Genomic DNA, 23,074 nt, shown 5'->3' with positions numbered 1-23,074 from the left:
AATTTCATTGCATTAAAAAAAACTTTGGGAAGAAAAAGAAGAGGGAGGTGAGGCATCTGTCCTGCCGCTGCAACGTCACAACCCAGATGTGTGGAAGGAGCTTGTTTAGATCTGCGCACCGCAGAAGAAGCGGAACAACCGCACAGCTCTGACGCACCGCAGACTTTCACTACTGACCACAATCGGAACCACTTTTAAACATCTTAGCCATGAATCTTGGACTGGAACTCCTTCTCCTTTTATTAACGTTTCCTCCCATCAGCGGCACACCTTTCCATCACAGCATGGGAAACGCGCATCATGGCGCCGAAACGCGTCAGAGGAGCAAGTGAGTTTCATCCTGTAGGTTTCCGTTCATTAACCTACGGAGTTACAATATCGTTATCTGTAGGAACTGGTGCGCCTATGTTGTGCACAAGAACGTGAGCTGCGCCGTCGTGGGAGGGACGGAGAGTTTTGCGCAGCCGGAGTTTTTACCGTGTCCACTGGAGCAGCCTGACTGTGCGCAACAAGTGATGTAAGTCTTTATTCTGTTTGAAACAAAATAAAGCAACCGGTGTCTTACGATGTTAAAACTAATGGGTAAATACCCTCATCAGTTGTTTATTTTTGGTTCCTGTAGGCTTCCAGCATCCTTATCATATTTCAGTTTGTTTTCCAGGGTCTGGATTTATGTCATTACTATGGTTCCCCTTTTGGAATGACCAACAGCAGAGCACAGTTAGGTCATTATCTCATGTGTGAGGGCATCTGTTTATCATTTAAGACATGGTTTGATTTTCAAGTTTAATTGATAATAATTTTCCATTAATGGTGCATTATGTAGAAAGGAAGTAAAAATGACACCCTGTGGTAAAAGTTGATTATGGCAACCACTTTAAACAACTGGAGCTTTTTCCCGCCATTGTCAAATTGCAGTTGTGGGCGCTGCAGTATTAGCTTACAGGAGACACCCCCCCACACTCACTGATGGCAAACAGTATAGCCTACGTCCCTCTTTTTGTTTTAAAAGGTGAAAAACTGAAAATCCCTGCAGCACGTTGGATGTTTCAGTATAACCTTCCTTCCTAAATGACTGAAACTTTAGACTCTTGGGATTCTCTCACAATAAAACTATCACTGTATTCTTACATACTGCACCTTTAACTGAATGCAAATGTAAAAACTAAAGTTTTTCCTTGTTTCTTTATATTTTGCTTCATTTTGGGCCACGGTTTCCTATAAATATTTATTTTCAGATTTTTTAGTTATTTTATTTCTTTATTTATTTTATTTTTTGCTTAAGACTTGGGCTGATTTGTCATTAATTTTCAGCCTGTCAACTGATTATTTTTAGTCTGGTGGACTTTAAGAATAAGGAAAATGTATGTTAAAAAAACTAAAATGAGGAGAAATATTTTTTATGGTTTATTATTTCTTTCCTTTAAATTCATGGCAACAAGGCCTAGTTGAGAAGTAAACCTATCAGTAGCTCAGGTGGTAGAGCGGGTTGCCTCGTGATCGGAGGGTCATGGGTTCGATTCTAGCTCCCGCCAGGGGTATCCTGCTGTTGTGTCCTTGGGCAAGACACTTCACCCAACTTGCCTGTGTTAGTGGTGGTCAGAGGGGCCGACGGCGCCAAATGGCAGCCTCACCTCTGTCAGACCTCCCCAGGGCGGTTGTGGCTACAAGTAGCTTACCATCACTAGCAGTGTGTGAATGTGAGTGTGTGTGAAAACGCGTCTTTGGGTGTCTAGAAAAGCGCTATATAAGTTCAATGCATTATTATTATTAAATGGCAGAAAATCTTCTATTCTTTCATGAATGAAATATATCACAGTTTGATTAATAAATTATTATTATAGTTTCAACAAGGGGGTAATTAGTTGATTTAAACTCTAAAATGCTTTAGCCAATGTTTTAACAATCTGCCAAAGCAATGAGATCATAGATATGTCACAAAGACTCTTTCATACGTGACACACTCTGAGTCTGATCACTTTGGAGTGTGAAGATGTTTTTACTGGGTGGAGATTTTTAGCTTTAAGGTCAATGTTTGAAATGGTGAGTCATTAATTTCCAGCTGTGGCATCATCTTAGTTTTCATAAAACAGCTGATTTTATTAAATTGGGGGAAACGGCATAGTTGCATTGTTCAGTAACAAAACGAAAGAAGTAATTTAAAAAATTTAATTATCAGAATGTTATTATGATTTCACTGTAAAACAACATTTTATTTGCCCGATCACTCATCCCTAAAACAAGGTGATTGTTAAAAAGTCACACTGACCTAAAGCTGCTGCATCTCTCAGGTCCTGTTTGGAATCTTTGATAGATTATTTGTTTGTGTCTTAAAGTTACGATTTCCAGTGTGTGTTAGAGGTTGTGTCAGCTAGTCGACTTCACTGCTCTGTAGTGACTTTTTATGCCTTTCATCGACTAGTCGCTGTCATGTGATAATGACTGACAAGATGCAGTCCTCGGAAAAGACAGCAGGTGACGAGCCCCTGTGCGTTGGGAGGCGACGCGCTGTGCCAGAGCGTCGGTATCTGACGCCCGCCGTAAAATGGACATTTGACCGAATTGTGACCTTTACCCTCTTGCAATTTAATCTTCCCCTCACCCCCATCCTAACCTTAACCAGCTTGCGCATGCAAAGCTTTGTTTCACGTTTTATCGTTCCTCTCAGACACGCTTAACTGAAAATTTAGACTGACATACTGGGTAAAGGTTAGGGTGGGGGTGAGGGGAAGGTTAAATTGCAAGAGGGTAAAGGTCACAATTTGGTGAAATCTCTGTTTTACCACGGGCGTCAAAAAGCGACGCGCTGTGCCAGAGCGTCACCTCCTAACGTTCATCTGAAAAAACCGCTTGGTCACCCATCGTCAGTTTTAGCCGCTTCAGGTGTATGATTAGTCAATGATTAGTCAAAGTCGACTAGATTTTCATTACTTGACTGTCGACTTTAAAAATTATTAAGTCATGCAGCCCCTAGTGTGTGTGTGTGTGAGTGTAAGGGTGGGTGTGTTTCGGCAGGAATCTGATGATACGATATACGGGATATCACAATACAATGGAGATGATATGTATCGCGATACTGAAAACAAAACAATAATTGTAGTTTTTTTTAGACTGATTTTAATTGGAAAACTCAGACCAGACACATCTAGCGTTAACACAAGATCTCATCGTTCCATCAGGACGAAGGCTGTAAAAACTGCTCCCCCCTATCAGAGTTTGAATTGCACCATAGAAAAGAATTGTGTGTAAATTCTCAATAAGGAAAATCACCAAATTTGTTAAAATATCGATTCAGTATCAGAACAAGAAATATAACGATATTTCAGTGTATCAGTATTTTCTTACATTTCTAATTCCCAAATTGTGTTAATCTGCTAGAGATAAAGTTTGTATATATAAAACGATGTGTAAGCTTGAAGCGCTAAAGCTAGAAGAAACCTAAACAACACCTACTGTTGAATCCACAGATAATTCTGCCAATATTAACGTTTTAAATCCTTTTTTTCCAGATACCAAACACATTTCAGGCCCATGTACAAGATTTCTTACAAGACTGTAACAGAGTTGGAGTGGAGGTGTTGCCCTGGCTACCAGGGCTACGACTGCATGGAGGTGAAAGACCTGAGGCTGCTCCATGCGGAGCGTTTGCCCCACGTCTCCTCTGCAACCAGGCACTTCCCAAATCCACAAGGTAAGCAGGAAGGAGAACGGCTTAAACAATACATGAAATTAGAGTTGAGTCCCAAAAACTCAAACAAAAGGTTTCACGTGTGTGTTTTTTCTAGCTTCTAACCAGAGGATGGAGTACCAGAGAAACCACCTATTAGGAAGGGAGGGGCAGGTTGGAGGTCAGACAGGTGGCAGGGCAAGAGCTGGTCATGGAGGACCTGAAAGAGAACAACACCTGGAGGAGGAGGTGCAGCGCCTATCACAGATGGTCCTTGACATGCAGGTGAGAATGACCGACATGACCTCCAGTCTGAGGCTGGATTTCCAGGAGGACGCCAGTAAGATGCTGGCCACGCTGCTGAATGATCTCAAACTTCCTGCCAGCGCACAAGGAGCAGAAGCTGAAACCGTTCAAGTGCAGGACTTCTCCTTTGATCATGAGACAATACAGGTGGATGATGTCATAAGCAAGATCAACCAAGTCAAGGATGACCTGGAGTCCAAGAGCAACACCTTGGATGACTTGTTGGGTCGAGTCAACTACCATGATGGACAAATTCGTCTACTCATGGAGGGTCCTCACCCCCCTCCGCCTACAGTCTCTCCTGCATCCCCGGCAGGTGATGTAGACCTGCGAGCATACGTAGACGATCAGATCAGGTCTCTTAGAGAAGAAATGATGGAAGGTATGGAAATCAAAATGGCCGACTTAAAGAATTCCTGTGATTATAAAATCCTCTCTGTTCAGGATCAGTGTGAAGGACAGGAAGCCAACTACAACAGCCTGGCTGAGCTCATGGACTCTAAAGAAGGTGACCTCCGAAATGAGATCCAAGATCTGAGGACCAAAGTGGCTGATCTAGGGAAAGTCGACTCCGAAGGATCTGACTCTGTTCTGACTCGTCTGGAGAGACTTGAAACCCATCTGAACTCATCGGAGAGGTCACTGATGGCACAGTGCCTCTCTGTAGAGGAGAGCCTTCGGAACAAACAGGAAGAGGCTGTCAAAGACCTGGAGAAGACTCTGGAGGGCAAATTGAGCTCCATGGAGGACAAACTTTCAAACTTATTGGGTGACACAGGCGCCACTTCACCCTCTGATAGTCAAAATGAGTCACTAAAGAACTCTGTTCAAAATCTGGACCAAAGACTCAAAAGTGTGTGCTCACAAGACTGTAGAGCTAATTGGACTTCCCTGGAAAACCTTCAGAGGGATTTGAAGAGCTATAAATCTGTTGTAGATACCATGAAGATTGATCTAAACATTCAGATGAGGAATGTTGAGTCAATGAGGGGACAACTCCTTAACCACAGCAGAATCGAGGACTTAAACGATGAGATAAGTGACCTGAAAGTCCATCTAGGGATAGTAGAAGACTTGATCTCAGATATCGCCCTCCAGCAGTCTCAAACACAGAATAACCGTAACACTTCCTGGGATCAAGTGAAAACAGGAGGTGAGCAGGAGACCCGCAACCTTTTGGAGCTCCACAGAGCCCAGCATCAGGAGCTGAGGCAGCGGCTGGACCAACTCGGCAAGGAGGTGAAAGCTGAAGCTGACCGCTGCAGAGAAGCAACTCAAGGCGTAGGGGCAGAGATCGCCGACATGGACAGCCGAATGGTTAACGTGGAGTCTCTGTGCAACAAGCTGGATCCCATTTCCAGCAGCATCCTGAGGATCAAAGATGGGCTGAACAAGCACGTCAGCAGGCTGTGGGCTTGTGTGAACCAGCTGAACAGGACGGTGAAAGCTCAGGGTCAGGATATCGGTGGACTAAAGGGAACATGTCAGACCCTCCAGAACCGCGTCTTGAATGTAGCCAGAGACCTTCAAGTCCTGATGAAGGGTTCTCCTGGGAGTGAAGGTGAGTCCTCTGTGCTAAACTAAACATCACTTACACATTTCATTGATTTCAGGTGTGATTCAGTAAAGAAGTCATACAAAAAGCACACGTCAGACTTCTGTCGGAGAATAACAAATGAATTTTGCAGCTTCTCTCCTTGCAGCCTTTACTACACCCTGCAAACTAACATCTCTGTTTATAGTTAAACCGTCTAGATTTCTATTTCAGCTTTTATCTGACTAAATTCATCACATAAAAACACTTTAGCAGCAAATAAGTCAAACATTTGACAGGAGTTTTCAGCTGCTGCCTGCTCTTGTATCACACGCTGGCTGCGCTGTTGGAGAGGCTCAAGAGTTGGCCGGCGTTTCTGAGTGTGAGCGAGGGGAAGCTGGATACTCTTAAACCATGTTCTCATTTAAAACCAGCAGACCTGATTGAAGACACATGTTTGGTTTGGTAATAGACCTCACTTGTGTTGAGCAATGCCTTGGCATTAACAGCAGACCTGTTTGTGTATCCAAGTGTGTGTTGGTGCTCAAAACTTTACATTCTAGGTGTACGATTTTCAAAAATTAAAGCATTTGCCAAGATGAATAAATGTGGAGAAGCTAATGATAATGGTGTTTTATGGTAAAAAGTTCATATTTTTGTTTTGGGTTTAATGTTGTGTTCATTAGCCATGTGCTTCCTGTTTCAGCAGGATGCTAACTAATTATTATGAAGCTAGCTTTAGTAGTGCTTTTGTGCTATTTGCACCTGCACATCCATTCAGCTTCATTCATTTGGCCCAGTCACACACCAGCAACACCTATCAAAACTGTTCTTTTATTCTTATGCAAAATTGGAATAAACGTCCATTTAAAGCAAATTTTTTATCAAATTTCATTGCAAAGGTAAACAGAAAAGACTATTAGAAATTCCTAATATAGATTTTTGTTGGTCATGTATCCATTTTCCAGTCTGGGCTCACAAGGGAGACTCCTTCAGGGTATCCCATTGCATTCCCAGACCAGAGAGGATAAATAATCCTTCCGGTGAGTCCAGAGTCTACATCTATAGCTATAGCTGGAAAACCTACAGAGGGAAGTGACCGGGCATCTCTGTCAGTTGACTAAACCACCTTAGCAGAGTCTTTTTGATGATGAGGGGCAGTAGGTCTAGTCTGTGTTCACCTTGGATGAGCTCATCTCTTAGGTGAAGACCAGCCCCTACAGAGGAATCTTGTTCCTGCTTGTTTCTGGAGTCTTGTACTTTCTGTTTGGATCCAGGGAACAGATCTTTGTCTTTTGGATAAGCTCCTTCTTCATCTGGTCCACTTTCTGCTCACTTGTGATTAACAGACAATAATAGACATCAGGATTTTGGAACTCTTCTGCTTGGGGCAAAGTTCCAATCCCAGCCCAAAAGCAGCGGAACAATTTTTTGTGATCATACCAAAAGTTGGGAAACATTGGTCCGTTAAATGTTCTGGGAAATGTCTCTAATTTGGTGTCATAGGCAGTGGCGGATTTAGCAATCTGGGGACCCAAGGCTAACACAGACATGGGGCCCCTTACACAAAATTTTCGACAATATTCCCTTTAACTGGATTTGCGAAACTCTCCCCTCTTCTGACATGAGTTATTTTCCCTTTTTATTAGTCCTCCTCTTTTTTCCTGTATTTCCCTCCCTCTGAGCGCTTTCAATATCTGCTCTGCTTTCTTTTTCCTGTCAGTGCTCCTGTGCTTTCGCCTTTGTTTATTTTTTTTCTCTGTTTTCCATTTTGGTCCATGTTTTCCTCTCTTTAAACATTTTCCATTGTCTTTCCTTTTCTGCTTCCTTTGATGTTTACATCAAAAAATGGCATCACTTTCAGAAGTGAAAATAAAAGCCTTTTTAAAGCAAGCTACTTCTTTCTTTTATTGGAGCCACTAGGATAACTCCATTTCATGCCTAATGTTTTGACTATCGCTTTGAGTTTGTTATAAATGCTCCCGCCTCACTTCTTCTTCTTATTTGTGGTCTTATGGCACTTGGCAAACAACTATGCCTAATGGTAAAACCGCCACTGGTCATGGGGACTTGATTGCTTAGTTGCACTTCCTTTTTGTCTTTCAGACATTTGATTCTTTGTTACATGTTTGCTCCAGTAGATGTTTTTTTTACCAGTTTGTATGCAACTTACTTCTAGTCTGACTCTATTTCTTAACGGGACCTACGAGACTGAACCGGACTGTTGTAAATGTGAACTATAAGCATTCCCATGCTGTTTACGAGCCAGAGCGCTTCCTCTGGGAACAGCTTCAGTCCCTGCTTTCTTTTGGCAGGTGATGCAGCGGTCTGTGTCGTCTGGAGCCTCTTTAGGAGCCTTTAACTGGAAAGCTTATGTTAATTTTTGGATCTTGAAGAACCGTTTTTTATCCCTTTTTTTTAATTTATTTATTTTTTCCAGAAAGAAACATGCATGTGATGAGTAAGAAATGTTGTCACTCCACCCTGTGGCTTTTTGAATTATGTCATCCAACGAATAAGTTAGTGATCCAGATGCCTCTCTGAGTTATTTGACTTTGCCTGCAAACGTGACCTTTTGTTAAACTCCTACTTCAAGTTAATCTGAGGAGACTGGAAAATGCTGCTTGGAGGTCACATTGTGATCTGCACTCAGCTTGTCTCAGGCTCCCTTTCACCAAGATCCAGGAGCTTTAGTGCGTCTGGAATATATGCTACAGGATGGATCTTTCTTTCTTTCTTTCTTTCTTTCTTTCTTTCTTTCTTTTTCTTTCTTTCTTTCTTTTTCTTTCTTTCTTTCTTTCTTTCTTTCTTTCTTTCTTTCTCTGCTGAAACAAACTGTAAAATGAGGTCCCAAAGGCAATTCGTGAGTGTGTTTATGAATGATGTCACACTGGTTGTTAATCTTGAAGGACAGGGCTGGAAACAGGATGGAAAGAGCTGTCATGAACCTTTTGGTCCTCCAATTGCGAGAATCCCAGAAATGTTTATTACAGCTAAAGGAATTAAAGAAATACTTTTAATCTAGACAATGTTTTAATATTGGCTTACCGAAAAATGGTTTCAAGTGTGACTTTAATAAAGAATGTTCTGGGTTGACTTGATTCACAGAACACACAATCAGATGCAACATTTTATCCTCTCACAGTGACATGGTTTTATCGAAATCTGAGTGTGTACCCTTACCAGAGGAAACACTGGACAGTTTTGTCCTGGTTGGGGCTGAAACTCTAAAGTTTTCTCCTCGGTGAGGCCCACCACGTCTTTTAGATCCAGTTCCTACTTCGTTTTTTAAGCCATTTTATGAATATTTTAGAGATGAGATTTTAACCATGATGAACTGTTCTCTTCAAACAGGGTTTTTTCCTGCTGCCTTTAAAGGGGTGGTGGTGAGGCCCCTCTTGAAGAAGAAAAACTTAGATTTTTGTGATTTTAACAACTTCAGACCGATATCTAACTTACCATTCTTAAGTAAAACTCTAGAAAAGCTTGTTTTAATACAGCTTAATGATTTTATTAATACACATAATGTCCTTGAGAAATTTCTGTCTGGTTTTTGAGTAAACCACAGCACTGAGACAGCCCTTTTAAGAGTTTTAAATGACATAAGAATAAATTATGATGCACAGAAAGTGACCGTTCTGGTTCTACTAGATTTAAGCGCTGCCTTTGACACAGTGGACCACAACATTCTTTTAACCCGGTGAAAACACATCGGCCTCTCTGGTGCTGTCCATAAATGGTTTCCTCCGTATCTCACAGACACACAGACAGGACTTTTATGGTAAGTCTAGATACCTTCTGTTCTAAGACCTGTGAGAGTACTTGTGGTGTGCCCCAGGGTTCGATTTTAGGCCCAGTGCTTTTTAATCTGTATATGCTTCCACTTGGGGCGTCACTGGGCGACACAGAGTACAATTTCACAGTTATGCAGATGATACACAGTTGTACATCTCTGTGTGTCCCGTTGATGCACAGCCATTGGACGCCTTTTTAATTGCATTTCGGAAATTGAATCTTGGATGGCAGAAAACTTTCTCGAGCTTAACTGGGACAAAGTCGAAATTTTAGTCATCGGTCCTGAGACCCAGAGAGAAAATTTTCCAAAGCTACAGTCACTAACTCTTAATTCGTCTTCTCAAGTGAATAACCTGGGCGTTATTTTTGACTCTGAGCTAACTTTTATTCCCCACATTAAGAACATTACAAAAATTGTTTTTTATCACTTCCATGTCCCAAAAACTAGTTTTCTTGTCCGGGGATTGGACCGCCAAGGCTCCCGCCTTGGTCTGCCACCCGATTCGCATTGCACCGGACCCTTCATGTTCCTCCTGCGGGTGGTGGGTCCACAGTTGGACGAGCCCATGTATCCGGTTCGGGCTGGGCCCGGCCGGGCCCCATGGGCGAAAGCCCGGCCACCAGGCGCTCGCTCACGGGCCCCAACCCCAGGCCTGGCTCCAGGGTGGGACCCCTAATCTGAACGGCCCACCTAATCTGAACTCGAGCGGTGTTTTGTTATTGGACTTCTGTGCAAGCCGCAGTTTGGCCATAACGAACACCATGTTCGAACATAAGGATGCCCACCGGTACACTTGGTACCAGGGCAGCCTAGGTCACAGGTCGATGATAGATTTTGTAGTCGTATCATCTGACCTGCGGCCGTATGTTTTGGACACCCGAGTGAAGAGAGGGGCGGAGCTGTCAACTGATCACCACCTGGTGGTGAGTTGGATCAGATGGCAAGGGAACATGCCACGTAGACCTGGCAGACCCAAACGCATAGTGAGGGTCTGCTGGGAACGCCTGGCAGAAGAACCTGTCAAGACGGTCTTCAACTCCCACCTCCGGCAGAGCTTTGACCACGTCCCGAGAGCAGTGGGGGACATTGAGTCCGAGTGGGCCTTGTTCCACTCTGCGATTGTCGAGGCGGCTGTTGCTAGCTGTGGTCGTAAGGTGGCCGGTGCCAGTCGTGGTGGCAACCCCCGTACCCGCTGGTGGACACCAGAGGTTCGGGGAGCCGTCAGGCTGAAGAAGGAGGCCTACAGGGCGTGGCTGGTCTGTGGGTCTCCGGAGTCAGCAGACAGGTGCCGGATAGCCAAGCGGGGTGCAGCAGTGGCAGTTGCCGAGGCAAAATCTCGGGCGTGGGAGGAGTTTGGTGAGGCCATGGAGAAAGACTATCGATCGGCTCCAAAGAGGTTCTGGCAAACTGTCCGGCGCCTCAGGAGAGGAAGGCAGCAACTCGCTCACACTGTTTACAGTGGGGATGGGGAGCTGCTGACGTCAACTGAGGCTATAGTCGGACGGTGGAAGGAATACTTTGAGGAGCTCCTCAATCCCACCAATGCGCATTCCGAGGAGGAACCAGAGCTGGGAGGCCTGGGGATGGACTGTCCGATCTCGGGGGCAGAAGTTGCTGAGGTAGTCAAACAACTACACAGCGGCGGAGCCCCGGGGGCGTTTGAGGTTCGTCCTGGGTATCTCAAGGCTATGGATGTTGTAGGGCTGTCATGGTTGACACGTCTCTACAACATTGCGTGGTCATCGGGGGCAGTTCCTAGGGAGTGGCAGACCGGGGTGGTGGTCCCCATCTTTAAGAAGGGTGACCTGAGGGTGTGTTCCAACTATAGGGGGATCACACTCCTCAGCCTCCCTGGAAAGGTCTACGCCAAGGTACTGGAGAGGAGGGTCCGATCGATAGTTGAATCTCAGATAGAGGAGGAGCAATGTGGTTTTCGTCCTGGCCGTGGAACTGTGGACCGGCTCTAAACCCTTGCAAGGGTGATGGAGGGGGCATGGGAGTTTGCCCAACCAATCCACATGTGCTTTGTGGATTTGGAGAAGGCTTATGACCGTGTCCCCAGGGGCACCCTGTGGGGGACGCTCCAGGAGTATGGGGTGGGTGGCTTTCTGTTAAGGGCCATTCAGTCCCTTTACCAGAGGAGCGTGAGTTTGGTCCGCATAGCCGGTAGTAAGTCGGACCTGTTCCCAGTGAGGGTTGGACTCCGCCAGGGCTGCCCTTTGTCACCGGTTCTGTTCATCACTTTTATGGACAGAATTTCTAGACGCAGCCGTGGTGTGGAGTGTGTCGAGTTTGGTGGCAGGAGAATCTCGTCTCTGCTTTTTGCGGATGATGTGGTCCTCCTAGCTTCATCCAGCTCTGACCTTCAGCTCTTGCTGGGTAGGTTCGCGGCCGAATGTGAAGCGGCTGGGATGAGGATCAGCACCTCCAAATCTGAGACCATGGTTCTCGACCGGAAAAGGGTGGCTTGCCACCTCCGGTCCTACCTCAAGTGGAGGAGTTTAAGTATCTCGGGGTCTTGTTCACGAGTGAGGGTAGGAGGGATCGGGAGATCGACAGGCGGATTGGTTCGGCGTCTGCAGTGATGCGGATGCTGAGCCGATCTGTCGTGGGGAAGAGGGAGCTGAGCCAGAAAGCCAGGCTCTCGATTTACCGGTCGATCTACGTCCCAATCCTCACCTATGGTCATGAGCTTTGGGTAATGACCGAAAGAACGAGATCGCGGATACAAGCGGCCGAAATGAGTTTCCTCCGTAGGGTGGCCGGGCTCAGCCTTAGAGATAGGGTGAGGAGCTCGGACATTCGGGAGGGACTCGGAGTAGAACCGCTGCTCCTCCGGATCGAAAGGAGCCAGTTGAGGTGGTTTGGGCATCTGGTCAGGATGCCTCCTGGACGCCTCCCCGGGGAGGTGTTTCGGGCATGTCCTGCCGGCAGAAGGCCCCCGGGTTGACCCAGGACACGTTGGAGAGGTTACATCTCCAATCTGGTCCGGGAACGCCTTGGGGTCCTGCCGGAGGAGCTGGTGGACAAGGCCGGGGAGAGGACGGCCTGGAGCTCCCTAATTGGGATGCTGCCCCCGCGACCCGGACCCGGATAAGCGGAGGAAGACGAAGACGAAGTTTTTTATCACCTGAAAAACATCGCCAGAGTCCGCCCCTTTCTCTCTCTGGCTGATACAGAGACGCTGATGCACGCTTTTATCACCAGTAGAATTGATTACTGTAATGCCCTGCTTTCTGGTCTCCCCAAAAAGAGTACCTCAGGTTTACAACTACTACAAAATTCAGCAGTTTGTGTCCTGACGAAGACCAGGAGGCAGGAGCATATTACACTTGTCTTAAACAAGCTGCATTGGCTTCCTGTACGTTTCAAGATCGATTTTAAGGTTCTTTTAATGTTTTTTAAATGTCTTAATGGTCTTGGGCCTTCTTATCTCTCAGAACTGCTTCATAAATACGAGCCTTCACGGTCCCTGGCTCCTCTGGCAGCCATCTCCTCATTCATCATTCCAAAAGTCAGGACACACTCCCCAAGGCGAGGCATCCTTCCAGTTGTATTGCCCTCGCCTCTGGAACAGTCTGCCAGAGGACCTCGGAGCCATAGAGAGTGTTCTTGTTTTTAAGGCCAGGCTCAAGACTCACCTTTTTAGTATAGTTTTTAGTTGCTTTAGATCTATTTTAGCCTGTTTTTAGTTTTAACCAGTATTAATAATCTGTTGTACAATATTTTTATAAATTACTTGGTTATCTTTTATCAGTGTGTTTTATTTAGATTCTTATTTATCAGCTGTTTGTGTTTAATTTGTTTCTTAACTTGTTATCTTAATCTCATTAGTAAACTAGTGTTTCCTCTGTGGGGGCTGGCTGCCCCGGGGCAGCGGTGGGCTGTGGCTGCCTGGTGCTTCTCGTGCCTCCTCTTGCCCAGGCTACTGCTGCCGATCCTGCAGCACCCGGTGCAATTGGCTCCTATGAAGGCGTTTCCCTCTTCTTTGTGCTCACTACACCTGCGCTCAGCCAGCAGCCCTTTCTCTTTTACGTGTGTGTGTGTGTGTGTGTGTGTGTGTGTGTGTGTGTGTGTGTGTGTGTGTGTGTGTGTGTGTGTGTGTGTGTGTGTGTGTGTGTGTGTGTGTGTGTGTGTGTGTGTGTGTGTGTGTGTGTGTGAGTTTGCATCTGCTTGGGATGGGATTGAGGGTGGGAGGAGGGATACAAAGGGGATCTCTTATGTGAATCTGTGTGGGAGGGGTGGGAAACCGACTGCTGCCTGTTTGCTTTTAATATTGTAAAGTGCTGTGAGCTGCATTTGTATGAAAAGCGCGTCATAAATAAATTTGATTTGATTGTGTTACCTGTGAAAGGATGAATTTAAAACAGGTTGGGTTAGACTGTTGAGGAATTTCTACATAGATTATCTGTTTTCTTTCATACTCAGCAATGTGTTCAGTTTCTAGTTAATATGGCGGCCAAACAAGCCTTGTTTTAAAATAAGTTGGGGGCTCGTCCGGGATCCAATCACAATAATGCAATAATTTAAACATTTTACACTCAACAAAAATTTAAATGCAACACCATTGTTTCAGCTCCCGATTTTTCATGAGCTGGACTTAAAGATCTAAAATTCATTCCAGATACACAATATTACAATTTCTCTCAAACATTGTTCACAAATCAGTCTAAATGTGTGATAGTGAGCACTTCTGCTTTGCTGAGATAATCCATCCCACCTCACAGGTGTGCCACATCAAGATGCTGATCCAACATCATGAGTAGTGCACAGGTGTACCTTATACTGCCCACAATAAAAGGCCACTCTGGAATGTGCAGTTTTGTCTTACAGCAAAATGCCACAGATGCCACAAGCATAGAGGGAACATGCAATTGGCATGCTGACAGCAGGAATGTCAACTAGATCTGTTGCTCGTATATTGAATGTTCATTTCTCCACCATAAGCCGTCTCCAAAGGCGTTTCAGAGAATATGGCAGTACATCCAACCGGCCTCACAACCGCAGGATCTGTACACAATTATTGGAAGCTGAAAATGTCCCAGTTCTTGCATGGCCAGCATACTCACCGGACATGTCACCCGTTGAGCATGTTTGGGAGGTGCTTGACCGGCGTATACGACAGCATGTACCAGTTCCCACTAATATCCAACAACTTCGCACAGCCATTGAAGAGGAGTGGACCAACATTCCACAGGCCACAATTGACAACCTGATAAACTCTATGCGAAGAAGATGTGTTGCACTGCATGAGGCAAATGGAGGTCAATCCAGACACTGACTGGTTCTGAGTCCCCAGACCCCCAATAAAGCAAATAAATAAATAAACAAACGCACATTCCAGGATGGCCTTTTATTGTGGCCAGTATAAGGTACACCTGTGCACTACTTATGTCAGATCAGCATCTTGATGTGGCACACCTGTGAGGTGGGATGGATTGTCTCAGCAAAGCACAGGTGCTCACTATCACACATTGGTGAACAATGTTTGAGAGAAATGGTAATATTGTGTATCTGGAATGAATTTTAGATATTTAAGTCCATCTCATGAAAAAACGGAGCAGAAACAAAGGTGTTGCATTTATATTTTTGTTGAGTGTATATATATGATTGTCAAGTTAAAGACTTAATTGGTATATATAAATACTTTAAACATATGTATGCATAAACAAGACGTAAAATAAGGTAAGCTATTTTTCCAAAGAAAACTCATCTGAACATGACTTGGTATGATTTTAGTGAAATAATGCTTGTACTTGTTCACATCTAAATTGTGGATATTCGATCTTTTCTCTGTGATTCTCATGTATGAGAACAATTATGATTTACTGTAATAAAAAAAGTAAATATATTTTAAGATTTTGTTGACTGAATATGGTTCCATAAAACAAAAACAGTGTTTGTCTTTTCTGCAGCTGTTTTTAGTTTTTCTTTCTCCACAGGGCCTTCTTCTCATAGCTTTGCTTTGGTAGGTAAACTGTAACCAGATCAGGTTTAAATTAGCCTCTGAAATATTCCACCGCCTTGAATTCAGAAGCTGCTGGCTTGCTTTCACATGTTTGTTTTTAATCATACGGTCATGCACATATTCTAGATTTTAGAGCTGATACTGATGATTATTTTATACAGCTCTGACCTGCTGGTAATGATCTTGACAGATTCTGAGTAATCTTGAGGACAAGTTCGCTGGGAACCCTTTTCTACTGTTATTTGTAAAACATGACCAGTCACTCTGAGTTTAACATGCAGGCTAATTTTGAAAATAGTCTTCTACCCTCACTTTCTGCATTAGCTACTGATTTAAAATAGATAGCTAAATGTTTAGATTAGAAAATCCAGTCAGATCTATGTCACATTGTAAGTTAATATTCATGAGTTCGGCCATCTTTCTTGGCTTGTGACAGGGAAGGCTGTTGTTGATTTAGTGCAGGAGTCACCAACATGGTGCCCCTGGGCACCATGGCTCCTCCAGGAACTACATAAGGTGCCAACAGATCTTTTCTCTAAATAGTCTAATAAACAAAACAAAAAAACTTTCTGCAGCCATCTTTTTAATCATAAATGCATTAATATAGATTTATAAACTACAATTTTATTTAAACAATAAATTGTTTGTTTCAAAAACTAAACTTCATGTAAAATAATCAATTTAGGTTCAAAGGTCAGTATTATATCAACCTGGTAGTCATTCATATGACTCATTACCCACGAAGTAGCTCTCGGCTTCAAAAAGGTTGGTGACCCCTGATTTAGTGTCTAGAAAACGGCAGAGTACTTCTCAGCTAGTAGAAGCTAAGCGCTAGCATTAGCAACACCACAGCATGGCAGAACTCCTCCAGCCATGTGTTATTTGTGGAGATAAAACATCCACTTTGCAGAGCAGAGTCAGTGTTAGAGTTACATTGCTCTTAGACAATTAGAGACGAGATGTCTAAATATCAGGAAACAAGACCCCAAATCCCGTAGTCTTCAGCTCACCTCCCATCTAGCTAACTTCTAGTTCCTGAAACAGGACTGCTTGAACTTTTTTCTCAGAGATTGAATCACAAGGTATTTATTCATACTAGAGATCACTCTAGATGTGTGGAAAAAACAAGTGAACTTGGTCTTTAATAAACTATAATTGACGTCTACTTGGAAGATCTGTTATTTGCTAGCACCAGTAGTAAGGTGAGTTACTGGATTAGGAAACATGTTAAATTTTTATAATAGCTGCTTGGTAATGGTGCGTTCACAAACTCCAAGAAAAGGGAAAAAACACACATTGGACTCAGACTGGCCAGTCATTTTGAATATTGGCTGGTTTTAATCACCAACTGATTTTTTGGTAGTGAATATCAACACCATCTATGCCCCTACCATGACGCTGCCTCCGTATGCTGTACAAGGTTATGAAGAGCTCCAGATTTAAATTATTATCATTTATAGTACACATCTAAGTTTTATACTGTTGACATGTTTGGTTAAATCATGTCATTCTCTCTTTTGTTGGAGCTGTTCTGTTTCTGCAGACCAAAGGTGACTAAAATTTGTGCTCATTTGATCCCATATTATTGATTGATCATTGCTTTGTTCACAATATTTGATCGTCATAGATCTAATTGATGCTCAGTCTCTTTCTGTATTTGCTTTTGTGTTTGTTTAAAAGTAAAATTTTATTAGTCTTTTATTCTGTGTATGCACAAGAAAGAAGATTCTTCCATTTCTCTTTGGGAACAACTCACTGCAATGTTGTTTAGCTCTCTTATGGAAACACTTACAGATAAGAAATCATTTTCCTGCCACAGACCTTGCGAAGTGTTTGGACTCGTAGGTCGGCGACCTGTGTGAGATACAACGGACTCACACTCTCTGGTCAACTGTGATAACCCTAACCCAGAACAAGACCAGACTCGACATCCAGCCCTTAAGGACACAGCGTCTGCCTGCTGCTACTTATTTAGAGCCTGTTTACTCAAACCGAGGAGGCGTTCTCTTGTTTAGGGAACGTTCAGCACATCTCTTTTGTCTCCTGAGATCAGTTTTAAACACTATGTTCTGACTTTATGGATTCTTAAGTCAAACCTGGGAGTTCTGGTGACTCAAAGTCAACACGCTGCAACGCAGTCATTAGGGGGTGATTTGTCATTTGGAAAGTGGCAGCTTTGGTGTTGTAATCAGGAACTGCTGGTGAGTAAATGACTAACAACAATGTGAGGGTTTCCCATCCTGCCTCTGTGGATGGATGTCTACAGATCCAGCTGTATTTGTTTACACCTCACCCCCCTTTTATCCAGATGTATGCAGATACACATCCTGTGCTCATGGCACCAGGACTAAAATCACTCCTGGATCGCTTAGATCAAAGACAGCACATGCCTCGCTTTATGTGAGGAGCGACTGAGACAAGAGTGCACACTCACAAGCTCCCCTCCAGTTCCGTTTTATGGCGACACATCAGCATACACGCCTCTAACAGGCTTCTTTTCTTAACGACCCTTTTCCCCGAGGTGAAATGACTTGCTAGACATGTGGTTGAGCCTTGGTATGCTGCTGGTATGCCTTTTAAGTGATGGTTTCCCTCCTGGGGCAGCAAGGTGGAAGGAAGCACAGCAACAATACACCTTGGAGGGGGTTGATTTGTTGATAAACCTGGGATCCAATTCTCATGAATCACTCCTGGTGTGAGCTGTGATTTTCTCTTTTCAAGCCCATAATCACAGGTTCAGATAGTCTTTTGTTTTCGGCGTGTTAATAAGATCCATCAGTGGTCCTCTAATCACAACATTGTGTTTGATGCACCTGAAGCATGAACAATTATCGGATGTGTGAACCACGTGAACTGTCACCTTTGAAAGGCTTGGCATTCCAGAGGTTTACGTTCAGATCAAATCTTGACCCCTCCAAAACCTTAAAGATCTTAAGTGACTCTCAGCCACTAGCACAACAAAATCCCCCCCCCCCCCCCCCCCCCCAATTTAATGTGTTCAGATTTATGCGTTTTTCGTGTTTGTTAATGTGTATTAGAAGTGGCAGCCATCGTGAACAGGGTTGATTCCAACAGTTAATCAGTTGTATAAGTAATATCCATGAAAGGTTTCATGAAAACGAGTGGTCCATTAGTTATTTTGCTAACAGACAAAAGGTGAATGCTTGACTAAAGCTGCGTTTCCACTAAAGGAGTTCTGGGAATTTTCTGAGAGGGGGAAGGTCACATGGACAATATGATGCCTGGGTCCTCTCAGCAGAATTTGAGCTTTAAAGACATTGCTAAGACGTTAGCATACCACGACTGTTATGACACTGATCAATGATGAGCGCCAAAAGGCACCCACGGACATTAATAACTTTAAGTTTTATTCTGTTGAAGTATGCCGTATTTTCTGCCGTTCTGGGGGTTTGGGAAAGCAGCTGCATGACGTAAATAGTTTTTTTTTTTTACAGTGAGACCAAAAAGTGGAATAAATTACAGTGTTTGGGGGAGATTTCAGCTACATTATTTGGGGTGGGAGTTTACCACCACAGGGCACATCCGGAGTGCTTGGAGCCTGAGGCCCTGTCCACACGTAGCCGGGGATCTGCCAAAGCGTAGATATTTTTCTACGTTTTGGCCTGTCATCCACACGAAAACGGATCTTTTTAAAAACTCTGGCCAAAGTGAAGATCTGCGTTTTCTCCGTTTGGGGTGTCTGTGTGTGGACAGACAAAACCGGAGTTTTAAGGTCCGCAACGTCACTTTCCGCGACAAAAAAATGCTGACATCACGTGTGTGACCTGTGTTTACACTAGCCGACAGCATGGATGCCCTCAGAGCTGCGCTCGCTTTATCAATTGTCCAAGCGCTTTTTGCTTGTTTGTTTTTGCAAGTGGAATTACTGCTCCTTGCGGAAGACCACAGACGAAGGACGAGGTTAAGATGGGGGAAGTACTGCCGCCTACAGGTCTGGCATGTCCTTAACAAATCCGAGTACGTGTGGACAGTTTTTCTTAAAACGAGGTGGTGTGGATGCAAGTTTTTGGAGGGGCGGATATTCGTTTTTTAAAAACCCCAGCTACGTGTGGACTAGGCCTAAACCAGACATCCCTGTGTTTACCGCGCTGCCACTGCCTATGCCACTGGCCACCCCAGCTGGACAGTGAAGGGTGATGAGAAATGCCGGGACCTCATTGAACAGCTGGCCAAACAACAGTCTACACGAGGCATTTAGGAGCTTAGGTGGTCCTAGGCTCCAGCAAAGATCAAGGAGGGTAAGTCGATCATAGGAGAGTCAGGCGGGCATCAGCCGGAAAACAACTCAGAAACATTATAATTAACACAAAAAGCTGGAGTAACAAATGGCAAGCCAATACAGCCGGCAGCATCTTCGAAACAGCGATTTTAAGGCAGCCTCAATACTGCTTAATTTCTTTTCCATCTGTTCTACTTCTCCTACAACTCTTCCGATTATACAAATGCCAGTTGTTTGGTGGCGTCTGTGGTTACAACCACTCAGCACGTGTTAACAAGTTCTACCCAGCAACTCAACCAGGCCATTGCTGAATACGTACCCCAGTACAGGTACTTGCTTAGGCCCTGAAATGGCCTGGAAGGGGGTCTGTTGGGTCGGCCCAGTGAAATGGAGACATGTGTATCAAAGGTTCGATGGTGGAAACAATCTAAAATGGCAATGTTTCGACGAAAAATCTAACACGGTCCAAAGGCACTGGAATGAAGGTTGGGAGGGCTCTCGGCTACTACCCTCCTAGATTTTAGATCAGGATTTAAAATCAGCTGAATTACAGCCTTTTGTGTCTAATATCAATTAGCCATGGCAGCCATCTTGCATCATGTTGACTCCAATTAGTTGTCAATGTGCATCCAAGTAAAACATTCTGAGAATTGGTAAAACCAATATTGCAAAATGTAAAAGAAAATTTTGCATTAAATAGAACTTTCTTTTAAAAGAGGCGTTCCTAAATTTTCCTCCAACCGACCCACACGTCTCACCGGTCCTGATCCTTACAACACTCGACTACACCCATTTAAACACTTCCTGTTTTAAATTTAACCAAGCCTCATGGGTGAGATGAAAGACCTCCAGGATTTACAAAAAGATTCACCTGCCATCTCTTTCAGCACTTATGAAGTCTGTGGTGAATGACTCGCTTTTGGCAGCAGCTAGCTGGCTGTTTTTGGCTTCACAATTTGAGTCCTGGATGTAGCTTGTTGCAAACAGTAAAATGTGGACCTGGATACATTCAGTATAGACATAATTAACATGTCTGATGTTGTTCATGTCTATTTTGGGCAAAAAGAGTGAATGCAACTGTACTTTTTAGTTACAAAACCCTGCAAAACCTCAAAATGTGCACCAAATTTAAGTACAGCAGCCCATATTATGCCTTTTAAAAATGTATTTTCTCCTTGTAAATACGCTTCACACTAAGATGATGGAATTTTCTGAATCATTGTCGCAAAATGAAATCAGAGAAGCTATCATTGTAGATTAAACTCCAAAGGCAATGAAGTAACACCTGAAATAAGATGAATTTGTAAAACCTGAAGCTGAAAGATGTGGTCCAATAGCTCAGTAGCAATTTTAAAATGATCTTCTGTCAGGAGAATGTGCTAATATTGTTCAAAAACATTTGGAAATTAGAAATTTCAACAAACTCTACAAAAGTATGATCATTTCTCTTTATGTTAAAAATAAACACAAAAATGCTTACTCATGTTTTCAGGTGTATTCAAAGTTACACTCCTCTGCATTATTTTACTTTCTAGCAATAATACAGAATATTCTGTGTTACCTGGCTAATTCTGTGAAAGAATAAATTTAAAGCAGGTTGGGTTACGGTTAGGTTCAGGTTTTTGATGAATTTCTACATAGATTATTTGTCTTCTTTCAAACTCAGCAATGTGTTCTATTTCTAGTTAATATGGTGGTGCAACAAGCCTAGTCTTAAAATAAGTTGGGGGCTTGTCCGGGATCCAACACTTTCAGCCATCATGAATGGTTGTGGTAAAGATTTTTATAAATGAAATGATAATATAATTACAGTCGTTGTGTAGTTTTTTTTTAAAACTTACATTATGTGGTAAGGTGGAGAAACGAGGGCCTGGGCGGGATTCGATCCCCAGACTCCCGGGTGAGAGTCACACGCGCTTACCAGTCATCCAAAGGGACATCCCCTTGGCCAAGTAGCCAGGGTGCATGATCAATCGGGACACTGTGACAGGACGCTCACACTGCCACATCTATATGAAAAACTTTAGGGAGATAAACTAATAAAAGAAGGATTTGTAAAGTCTTGCTGGTATAATTTGGATGGTAGACATCTTTCAGGGGTGTGTACATTTGATCAGCTGTTTTTATCCTTGTGTCGCTTATTGTTCTGTTCAGGTGTTCCTGCTGGACTGGGGGAGGTCAGGCCTCCTCAGATTTCTAGTACAAGCCTTAGACTGTCAACTGGCTCAGCTGACCCCTCCCTCCCACAGCCACCTGTGATGGAAACCGGAGAAGCCGGCCCTCCTGGAAAAATGGCCTCATCTAAGCCACCTGAGGGGGCCGACGGCATCACGATGCCCGTTCAGGGTTTTGCTGGAGCTCCAGGTGAGGCCAGACTCATGAATTCCTGCTGTTCTTAATGTTTCTCATCATCATATCATGACTCATCTCTATTTGTAGCTTCTCCTGTTAAATCCACTGACTCCTTAAAGCCCAGTGTACCTCTGATCACAGGTAGATGGTCCTCAAACTGTTTCCAGAGCCTTTCAGAGACGTTTTTAGTATAAATCATGTAATTATTTGTGTAACAGGTCTGAAAATACCTCTAAGGCCTCCACCACAGAAACCTGCCACACCTTCAGGTTTGAGTTTATGACCTATACTGAGATAATCTGTTCCTGTTATATTTGATCACTTTTCCTGTTCTGCTCCAGGTGGAGAGGTGTCCTTCTCAGCTGGTTTAACTCTCCCGTACTCTGAAGGGGAAGTTGGAATCATTAAATTTAACAAGGTGCTGGTCAATGATGGAGGACATTATGATGCTCAAACAGGTAACAAAAAAGAAGCCTCAAAATGAGTTTTAATGATAGTAAAATCACTTTTTCCTTCTTAAATTTTGATTTATTAAATAATAAAAGTCTTTGATGATACAATTACATGTTTACACCTATGATCGTCTTAGATTTGCAGGATGTCCCTTTAGCTACCAGAGCTACTCTCAGCTAATATGACTAGAAATTACAGCTCAGAATCTGCTTAATTAAATATTTATAACAAAAACTCTGGAAAGCTTATTTAAGTAAAGTTTTGTCAATAAATGTATAAAAAACTTCTACCCAGGTACTTTCACAGCTCCAGTAGACGGCCGGTATCTGGTGACGGCCGTCCTCTCACCCCAGAGAGGACAGAGCATCGAGGCTGCGCTGTCGGTGTCTGACCACAGCATCCAGAAGCTGGACTCTGCAGGGTTCCTGTCTGAAGCCGAAGCATCGCTGTCACATGATCAATGCCACTGTGGTGGTTCGGCGTTGCTGAGTTTGGTTGTTTCAATGAGGCGTGGGGACCAAGCTGCACTCATGCTGACCGCTGGAAAGCTCGCCATCTCAGACTCGCCGCAGATGTCATCTTTTAGTGCCGCACTTCTGTACGCCAATCCACTGAAACGATAGCTACTGTGACACTTTACAGCACAAACACCTGAGAATTATCTTCTGCAAGAACTCAAGGACACTAAAAAATAATTTTCCTTGAAGAGTTCACAGAAATTTGCCACACAGCTCCGATTGTGATTTTTTAAATGCTTT

At 43.7% G+C, this 23,074-nt stretch overlaps 1 protein-coding gene across 2 annotated transcripts; it reads left to right on the top strand.

Moving 5' to 3' along the window:
- Window positions 1–72: 72 nt before the first annotated feature.
- Window positions 73–23,073, top strand: emilin2b (elastin microfibril interfacer 2b). 2 transcript variants are annotated; one of them, XM_070553122.1, is made up of 9 exons: window positions 73–328; window positions 392–517; window positions 3,510–3,691; window positions 3,786–5,534; window positions 21,666–21,875; window positions 21,951–22,004; window positions 22,082–22,132; window positions 22,205–22,321; window positions 22,611–23,073. In XM_070553122.1, the coding sequence occupies exons 1-9, from the start codon at window positions 210–212 to the stop codon at window positions 22,937–22,939; spliced, it is 2,937 nt and encodes a 978-aa protein (XP_070409223.1). In that variant the 5' UTR covers window positions 73–209; the 3' UTR covers window positions 22,940–23,073. The 2 variants fall into 2 exon arrangements, with proteins under 2 accessions (XP_070409223.1, XP_070409224.1); XM_070553123.1 differs by lacking the exon at window positions 22,082–22,132.
- The last annotated feature ends 1 nt before the right edge of the window (window position 23,074 follows it).

The sequence above is a fragment of the Nothobranchius furzeri genome, chromosome 7 (genome assembly GCF_043380555.1).
Source record: "Nothobranchius furzeri strain GRZ-AD chromosome 7, NfurGRZ-RIMD1, whole genome shotgun sequence".
Taxonomy (NCBI): Eukaryota; Metazoa; Chordata; class Actinopteri; order Cyprinodontiformes; family Nothobranchiidae; genus Nothobranchius; species Nothobranchius furzeri.
Note: the sequence above shows the minus strand (reverse complement) of the source record. Positions and strands in the feature narration are given on the sequence as shown.